Source organism: Melanotaenia boesemani, chromosome 21 (genome assembly GCF_017639745.1).
Source record: "Melanotaenia boesemani isolate fMelBoe1 chromosome 21, fMelBoe1.pri, whole genome shotgun sequence".
Taxonomy (NCBI): domain Eukaryota; kingdom Metazoa; phylum Chordata; class Actinopteri; order Atheriniformes; family Melanotaeniidae; genus Melanotaenia; species Melanotaenia boesemani.
The window spans coordinates 9,537,049-9,546,531 of record NC_055702.1 but is presented as its reverse complement, the minus strand read 5'-3'; the positions used below and the strand labels follow the sequence as shown (position 1 = coordinate 9,546,531).

Here is a 9,483-nt window from a genome sequence, read left to right as displayed (position 1 = left end):
AATATCGAATGTGCCTCTTTATTCATTTTTCCAAATAGCTTTAATATATAACATGTTGTGTGAAAGTTAATAGTGGATTGTGCACAAATGTCTCACATTTCACATCATTTCCTTGATTTTATTCTGTACCGTTGGTGTCGCCGTTTCCCATTTTTCCCATCAAGTTTGATTTTTATAAATTCCAAAAGTTGACTATGATTGGCGTACACTGGTTTTGGTTCTTATGCCAGCTTGATAAATGAGGCCCCAGAACTCTTCCAGACATAAACTTGTTTTCATCTGTGAGTGGATCCAGTAGCCGTAGATGCAGTGATGACTTACCTAAAGGTAACTACTTCAAAAATGTGTACCGTCTACTTCTAAGTGCCTTTTAAGGTATTACTTATCCCAAACCCGGCTCTAGCACCTACTGTATCAAACAAAGCCAGTACAAAAGTTTTAAAGCTCTGACAGTTCTCACTGCACACATACAGTTGTTTGTCCATTCAGAGACATTGCAGTAAAAATGGTGGCACAAATATGGCAGCTGCCATGTATGTGGACCCACGGCAAGTAGATGTAAATGTCTCATTCAGAGAGAATAAAAACATAACAGTTAATTTAGTAAAGTAATTAGATACCAAATGAAACTGTTTTTAATGAAATGTAATTTTGTCATTGACCTTTGATTTTGCTACACACTGCACCTTTAAATTCAAATTGATTTGACTGATGATCAACTGAATATCTAAATTCTTCGTAATTACAAATGTATGCAATTATTGTGGCATTTATCTATCATGTTTTCATGTTATTTCAGTTTGAGTAACAGGATTCTATATAAAACATACTGTTTAAATATCAAATCCTTTCCCGTGTAGGGAGTAATTTCCAAAATACATTAGGCTTTTGTATAAGGTATTGATGTATCTTGATCAGGAGATGTGGAAAAATTGGCTTTCAGGCAAAAACGTCTCTGGACGCTGACTTGAATAATAAAAAGAAGTTTATTACAAAAGTTCAGACATCAAAACAGATTTCTGCAGCTTAATCTGGAGGTCCCAAAACCAGAACGAAGACCTAAAGACCTGATGTGTCGTTCTGTCTTATATAGGGTTTAAACAAAGAAAATTCCTCAGTCCTGTGTCCTCCAATCATAGAGTTTGCCTATAGGATGCTCATTTGCATGGAATGCATGTTCTTGTGTCAATCCAGTCTGTAGGACAGAGAACCTTATATGGTAAAAACTTGAGTGTGTACCATACAAATGCTATGCTTAGATACCTCAGTATCAAAATCGAATCATTATTGCCAATAACAGCCTAAACTGTACTTGGTATTGGATTGTAAAGGAAATCAATGATATCGCACATTACTAATGTGGAATCCGCCCAACCAAGGCGAAATGCAGGATATACAGGCTCAGTGAAGGTTGTGTGGATGGTGTAGAGGAGGGTGCGTGTGGCAGAGAAGATGCTGTAGAAGGATAGTGTACCTGCTGGCCAATCCAGGTAAACCCCTACTGTGTTGGAGCTGGGTGTAGCATTTACTGCAGTGCTCACATCATTGTGCCAAATCCTGTAGTTATTTTCAGTGCAGCTAAGAACCCAGGAGGAGTCATTCTTGCCCAAACAGCAGTTAGTACCCTCTCCCGTCCTGCATATCCCTCTGTAGGCCACTCCTATACATATTCTTCCACTCCACTCTACCTCCCAGTAGTAGCGCCCTATCAGTCCCTGTTCACACAACACCTGTCTCCAGTAGTTAAACCTGTCTGGATGATCAGGATATGACTGCTTGGCCCATCGTCTTGCTTTCCTGTTTCCCTCAGACAGAGAAAGATCTCTGTGTGCTGTGTTTGAATCCAGAGTCAGTTTGATGCTGTCTGATAAATGAGATAAAAATAAGAATAAGAATAAGAATAAGAATACTACATTGGAAAAAGAAAGCATCAAAAAGCTGTTTACTCACATTTCTTCGGACCAGGCTGGATCCAGAATTCTCCACAGTGTTCCACACTAAAACAAAATAAAAGATGAGAAGCTGTCAGAAGTTTGTATAGTTAAAACAAATTATAGTAGCGGTAGTATAGTAGATATACTAAACTTACAAAACCTCCGACGGACCCTCCTCTCCAGCACCCCTGAATAGACCTTACTGGGAAGGCTGAGGAGTGTGATCCCCCTGTAGTTGGAGCACACCCTCCGGTCCCCCTTTTTGAAGAGGGGGACCACCACCCCAGTCTGCCAGTCCAGGGGAACTGTCCATGATGTCCATGCATTGCTGCAGAGACGTGTCAGCCAAGACAGCCCTACAGCATCTAGAGCCCTAAGGAATTCTGGGTGGATCTCATCCATCGTCCAGGGGCACTGCCACCGAGGAGCTTTTTAACCACCTCAGCGACCTCAGCCCCAGAGATGGGAGACCCAGCACCAGCCAAGTCAGGCTCTGCTTCCTGATCGGAAGATGTGTTAGTGGCAAGGCCGGCTTTACGCAGGGGCAAGAGGGGGCAGTGCCCCCTCAAACAAACATTCTGCCCCCTCAATCAAATGCGCCGAAATGGGCAAATCTCTCCAAACGCTCTCTCCCCTCTGTACTGAACTCTGTGTGTCGGAGCTTCACAGGATCCATTGTACTGTCTTCAACAAGTCCTTCCCACCACCACAGAAAACAACCAATCAGTGTTTAGTATGCAAATGAGTTGACATACAGCCTGATCTTGCGGTGTCATATTTCTCCCCCTCGTAGAGAGAGCGGCTGCTGAGCTCCAGCGGTAAAACTTATAGAGTAAAGCTCTGTTAAATGTGTTGTAGCGATACTGAATAAATACTTATAATAACAGACGTATTTATTGCATCTATTCTGTCAACTGGGGTTTGTTTCTGTTCTATTTAAACGTGTCTACGCCTGTTAGTAGGAGCAGTGATCAATCACGCACGGGCCATAGATGTGACTGCCTCCTCGGTACTAGACTGAGGGAAAACGAGCTGCGCATATGAGACCCCTCAAGCTCCGCCCAGCCTTTAGTTCAGCATGCTAGTTTGAAGAAAAAAATAACAGAAAGTTTCACTCTACATTCCCGCTGCTTTCAGCAGTTCAGCTCAGAGCTTCATGTATGCCTTGTTGGTTCTTAAAATTTTGATGAAGGATCATTTAGTTTTTACTCATTTTCATTTATTATTATCATTATTTCCCCCTGAAGGTTCACTGCCTTATTTTGGTAGGGGGTTTAATTTTTTGCTCTGTTATTGTTGTGCTTGATAGTTATGATTCTTTAATCATTATGGTCTATATACAGACAGAAACAAACACACAGATAGTTGAGTTTATTGTTATTAGTTTCAAATTTATTCAAAATGCTTAGACATCTAATGGCTGTCCAATAGGGCAATTGTTATTTTGTTGGTTGTTAAAGCTTTGATAATGGATCATTCTTTTCTTTTTTCTTACTTCATTTTGTTATTGATATTTTCTGTTCCCCCCCTGAGGGATTGCCACCTTATTGTGGTCAGGGGGTTTGCGTGCCTCAGTGACTCTAAGAGCTATACCAGCAGGAGCTTTGGTTTCAGGTGGGACACCCAAGCTGGACAGGTCTTAGAGTAGAGGCCTGACAAAGTGCAATCCATTTCTTTGAAGTTGGACTCCACTAACAGCACAGTTCCGTTAAAGAAACACTTAAAAAACAACAACAAGAAAATGCTGAAGTATGTACTCATAATGCCCCCTTCAAATTTATGCCTGCCCCCTCATGTATGCATTCCTAGAACCGGCCCTGGTTAGTGGGATTGAGAAGGTTTTCGAAGTATTCCCTCCGCCACCTCACAACGTCCTGAGTCGAGATCAACAGCCCCTTCCCCATGTACACAGTGTTGACGGAGCATTGCTTTCCCCTCCTGAGCCGCCAGATGGTGGACCAGAATCTCCTCGAAGCCATCCAGAAGTCATTCTTCATGGCCTCTCCAAACTCCTCCCACGTCCGAGCGGTTGCTTTAGCGAACGCTGAAGCTGCGCTCCGCTTAGCTTGCTGATACCCATCAGCTGCCTCTGGAGCCCCACATGCCAAAAAAGCCCAATAGGACTCCTTCTTCAGCTTGACAGCATCCCTTACTGCCGGAGTCCACCAACGAGTTCGGGGGTTACCGCCACGACAGGCCCCGACGACCTTGCGGCCACAGCTGCGGCTGGCCGCCTCAACAATGGAGGCACGGAACACAGACCACTCAGACTCAATGTCCCCCGCCTCACCTGAGACATGGTTGAAGCTCTGCTGGAGATGGGAGTTGAAACTCTTTCTGACAGGGGACAGATGTTCCCAGCAGACTCTCACAACACGCTTGGGTCTGCCAGCCTGACCGGCATCCTCTCCCACCATCTGAGCCAACCCACCACCAGGTGGTGATCAGTTGACAGCTCCGCCCCTCTCTTCACCCGAGTACCCAGAACATGCGGCCGCAAGTCCGACGATACAACTACAAAGTCAATCATCGAAATGCAGCCTAGAGTGTCCTGGGGCCAAGTGCACATGTGGGCACTCTTATGTCTGAACTATATCTAGCCAGAACCGCTCAACCTCGCACACCAGCTCAGGCTCCTTCCCCGCCAGAGAGGTGACATTCCACGTCCCTAGAGCTAGCTTTTGCAGCCAAGGATCAAACCGCCAGGGTCCCCGCCTGCAGCCCACACTGCACCCGACCCCTATGGCCCCTCCTGTAGGTGGTGAGCCCACGGGAGGGGAGGCCCATGTCAAACTTTCTGGCTAAGGCCGAACCAGGCCCCGGGGGCATAGGCCTGGCCACGAAGCGCTCGCCTCGTTGCCCCACCTTCAGGCCTGGCTCCAGAGGGGGGCCCCGGTGATCCACGTGCGGGCAAGGGAAACCCTGGTCCTTGCTTGGTCATCATCATAGGGATGATTTGAGCCACACTTCATCTGGTCCCTCTCCTAGACACCTGTTTGCCATGGGTGACCCTACCAGGGGCATGAAGCCCCCAACAGCATAGCCGCTAGGATCTTCAGGATGCACAAACTCCTCCTCCACGATAAGGTGGCGGCTCAGGGAGGAGAAAAAAAAAATAGCTGTGATGATCTACTAGCTGACTGATCCATCAATAAAGCTCAAGCTGACCTTAATTTTTCCAGACTGCAGCATGGGTCCTCCAGCAGAGCCATTAGGCTTGAGTTTCCTGGGTTATTATAGGTCAGGTCAAGCTCTCTCAGGCTAGATGACTTCAACACAGAAGCTAAGAAATTGCAGCCCTCTTCTGTCACTCTGCACATCGACAAACTAAAAAAAAAAAGCACAAAACATTTCAACCAGCTGATCTTTACAAAATGACAGCAATAATTAGGTGAACTAAAATGATGGGGACTTACATGAGTATCTCCAATTTGCAGTAAGGACTCACAAGACCAGAAGATAACTTTTCAACTCCGTCATCCTGAAGATCATTGTCAGTGAGATCCAACTCTCTCAGCTGACCAGAAGCAGTACGTAATATTGATGCTAGGATGTCAGAGCTGTGCTGTGTTAGGCTGCAGCTCTTCAGTCTAAACAAAAACAACAAAATGCTGAAACTGATTACAAGTATAGTTTGAATTTGTAAAGAGAAACAGGCTGAATTTTCACCTAAGTGTCTTCAGTGCGCTATTCCAAAGTCCATCAGAGAGTTTTATTAGTCCTGTATCTGTCAGATTGTTGTTGCTTAGGTCCAGCTCTCTAAGTTGGGATGAGCTGATGCCATGTGACAGCATTTTACAGGAGGCCACAGTGAGGTTACATGCATTTAACCTGCAGCAGGAAAGGTAGCATAAGAAAGGATATGAATGCAATGAGAAAAAAATCCCCTCCTGTTTTCCAACTTCTGCTTAAATGTTACTGTCACCATTAACTTCTACAGTGATGTTTCATCAAGAGTTGAGTCATTATCTAATGTTTATTTCCCCGTACCCAAAATAATCACTTACTTTGCTATACGAGCTGTTTTCACAACAGGCAGCAGCCTGAGAAGACCCTCCTCTGACCTGGTGTATTTGTTCAGTTCAAACACTGTCAGCTCCTCTTCTGAGGTCAGTAACACAAAGACCAGAGTGGCCCACTGGCCCGGTGAAAGGCTGGTTTTACTTAGGCTGCCTGAGCTGATGAAGCTCTGAATCTCCTCTACAAGAGAGTGATCGTTTAGCTCGTTCAGACAGTGAAAGAGGTTGAGGCACCTGTCTGGCGAATGGCTGGCTCTGATTTTCTCCTTAATATATTTGATAATTTCATCTCTTGTCCTTTGATGAGTTCTGTGCTCAGTCATGAGGTTTTTCAGCAGCGTCTGATTGGACTCCAGAGACATGCCCAAAAGGAAGCGCAGAAAGATGTCAAATTGCCCATTTTCACTTCCCATAGCCTTTTTCACTGCTGCTTTGTATAGGATGAGCTCTGATGATTCTCTGGACAGGAAGCGTCGTGAAGCGGATGACTTTTTTACCAGGACATTGATGTTTTCGCTGTTGAAAGTAAGGAAGACGTACAAAGCAGCAAAGAACTCGTGAACGGTCAGATGCACAAAGCAGAACATCTTCTCCTCACACAGGGTCATCTCCTGATTGAATATCTGGGTGTAGACTCCAGAGAACATGGATGCCTGCGTTACATCGATACCATTCAAGATGAGGTCTCTCTCATAGAAGTTAAAGTGGCCCTTCTCAAGTTCCTTGAAAGCCAGTTTGCCAAGCGCCAGGAGATTATCTCTCACACATTTAGCATCTGACTCCCTTCTTTCTGGCAGCCTGTTTTTCATGTTTTCCACATTCACGTACAAGAACTTGATGTACATTTGTGTGAGAGTCTTTGGTGTGTCCTTAATGTCTTTCAATGCCAGCTTCTTCTTAAGAACACTTGCTGCCATCCAGCAGAAGGCTGGTATGTGGCACATGATGTGGAGAGTCCTGCTGGATTTCACATGTGCGATTACCCGCTTTGCTAAGCTCTCGTCAGCAATGTTCTTCATGAAGTATTCTTCTTTTTGAAGGTTGTTGAACCCTCGTACCTCAGTAATCAGGTCAATGTGTTTTAAAGGGATCTGACTGGAAGCTATGGGGCGAGATGTGATCCAAACAAGAGCCAAAGGAAGCAAATTTCCTCTGATGAGGTTGGTAAGAATTACAGCAATCATGGTTTGCTGCGTCACATCTGACATTATTTCAGTTTCCTGGAAGCTCAAAGAGAGGCGACTCTCATCTAGACCATCCAGAATGAAAAGCATTTTCTTTCCGTCATTAGTAAAGATTTTTTTGCCTTTTATTTCAAGGAAAAAGTCACAGAGAAGCTCCTCTAGGCTGAAGATTTTCTTCCTCATCAAATTCAGCTCTCGAAAAGAAAGAGGAAATACAAACTCTAGGTCTGTGTTTGCCTTCTCCTCTGCCCAGTCTAGAGCAAATTTATTGACTGATACAGTTTTTCCAATTCCAGCGATTCCTCTTGTGAGCACAGTTCTGATGCGGTAGTCTCGTCCAGGTTGTGGAGCAAAGAGGTCATTGCAGTGGATGGGTTTCTCCTGTTTCAAATGGATTTCAAATGCTATCTCAATCTGTGTCACTTCATGCTCTTTACTGACTTCTCCACATCCTCCTTCAGTGATGTAGAGCTCTGTGTAGATCTTATTTAGAGATGTTTTATTTACATCCTTCAATATCTCTTCATGCCAATGACTGAACTTCATCTTCAGAGCAGCTTTCAGTTTCTGTTGACATTCTGCCGTCTCATCATCTGAGGGAAACATCGCATTGAAATATTAAGGTTTTTGTGTACTGAGCAACTTTGTTCTTGTTCTATAAGGGTTAAATACCACATTGCTGTATAGTAAGAAGTACTTACTTTGGGGCTGCAGAGTACCACAGTTGACTGTATTATCTTGATTTGAGATGTATTTGAATTGATCATTTGACCCTGCAAAAAAAAAAACAAAAAAAAAAAACAAAACAAAACATAATTTCTAATAGTAGTGCAATTATTCATGAATATCATAAAAACTGCACATGGATGTTGTCACTTCTATTGTACGCTGTATGCCTGTAAATTTATTTACCTTGACTGCTTGATGTGATACTGATGTTGATGTTTCCGATGGTGGAACCATTAATAGGAAGGGCGACCAAATTACTGCTACTCTGAGCAGTTAAGTTTGGCTGGTGAACCACAGCCTGTGTTGGAGAAATGAACTCTGACAGAAACCACAAAACCAAACTTCAATATCTGTTACAAAAACACGGCACAGTTATCATGTGAATATGAAGTTGATTTACTGTATACAGCTTTCTATCAAGCCATTTTATCTCAATAATCTGAGTCCAATTTTTCAGCCCAAAAAAGATACTCGCCATCTTTACCTCGAGAAATTTTATCTGCTTCATCAGCAACAGCTTGTTGCATTTTTCCGATGCACGTCATTAAAGGAGTTTGTCATCTCAACCTGTGGGTTTTGAGTATTTCACATAAAATAATCACACTGGTGGTCATGTAAACTACATAAATCAATACAATAATGCAAGTGATTCAAAAGATTTACAGTCATCAAAAAATAAATGATGTATATAAGATGCTAGTTTCCTGTCGCAGCAGTGATGAAAAAAAGAGAAAGTTGTTTTATCTTTTCTGTGCAGATTTCCCTTATGTGTAGGTTGCTTGACCAAACCTCAGCTCTTTCATTTCTATTGCTACTACAATATTAAACTAGTTCAATAAGAAACATCTTATAAAGACTAAAGCAGGGTTGATTTTAAAAAGAGCAAGTCTGTGCATGAAACCAGTCTGATACACAACAAAGAGGTGGAGAATGTGGACAAATATAAATACATCAGCACAATGTTTGTGTTGCGGCAAAACGATAATTTTGTTTGAGGGCCGCTGTGGGCTAAACTCGAGGTTATCTGCCAGACGCGAGTTCTGAAATATTCCCAACCACTTCTGTGTCAGCAGCGATACGTTTATTCTTTCCATTCATGGTTCCAAAAAAATCCAGACACCGAGTAAATTTTATTCTGACTGAAACAGGCTTATACTATATATTATGTGATTACACGTTCAACAGAAATGTGACCACCACGAGCTCATCCCACTTCCTCATCCATTCATCCAAAACACCTGTGAGTTGGTACCTTTCAAACTTCGTGACACACACATGCCCACAGCAACACACCCACCATCCAAATGCCAATGCTGCACGTTACCTGTGCCACCTCATAAATATGCAAATACTAATATGGCTCCTACATTCCGGCCCCTAATGATTTAACAATAATTACCCAATCACCAACATGGACACAAATCTACAGGAGACAAATCTAATACAATATCCTAATAAACAAACTCATACCAACTACTTGTGATTCCAACACCCAACCCAAGTGATTTGTCAAGTAAACAAGTTTAACAGTCAAAGTCAAAAGTCTTCAACATCCAGAAGAAAGAAGCCCACTTGGATGTTTACGGCTCCTCTGCTTTCTGGAGAAGACACACTTTG

The 9,483-nt window shown here is 43.3% G+C and overlaps 1 protein-coding gene across 1 annotated transcript; it reads right to left on the bottom strand.

The window, feature by feature from the left end:
- Positions 1-1,301: 1,301 nt before the first annotated feature.
- On the bottom strand, positions 1,302-8,374 carry LOC121632989 (NLR family CARD domain-containing protein 3-like). Its single transcript, XM_041974832.1, has 9 exons — positions 8,351-8,374; positions 8,050-8,164; positions 7,839-7,910; positions 5,942-7,730; positions 5,604-5,765; positions 5,351-5,524; positions 5,103-5,261; positions 1,951-1,997; positions 1,302-1,864 (listed from the first exon to the last, which is right to left on the bottom strand). The coding sequence occupies exons 1-9, from the start codon at positions 8,372-8,374 to the stop codon at positions 1,302-1,304; spliced, it is 3,105 nt and encodes a 1,034-aa protein (XP_041830766.1).
- Between the last annotated feature and the right edge of the window lie 1,109 nt (positions 8,375-9,483).

Coding starts and splice junctions, on each gene's coding strand:
- LOC121632989 (XM_041974832.1), bottom strand. CDS start 8,374: ATGAAGCAGATAAAATTTCTCGAG. Junction 5,766..5,941: donor AAAACAGCTCGTATAGCAAA/GTAAGTGATTAT, acceptor TTCCTGCTGCAG/GTTAAATGCATGTAACCTCA. Junction 1,998..5,102: donor TGCAGTCTGGAAAAATTAAG/GTCAGCTTGAGC, acceptor ATTTTGTTTTAG/TGTGGAACACTGTGGAGAAT.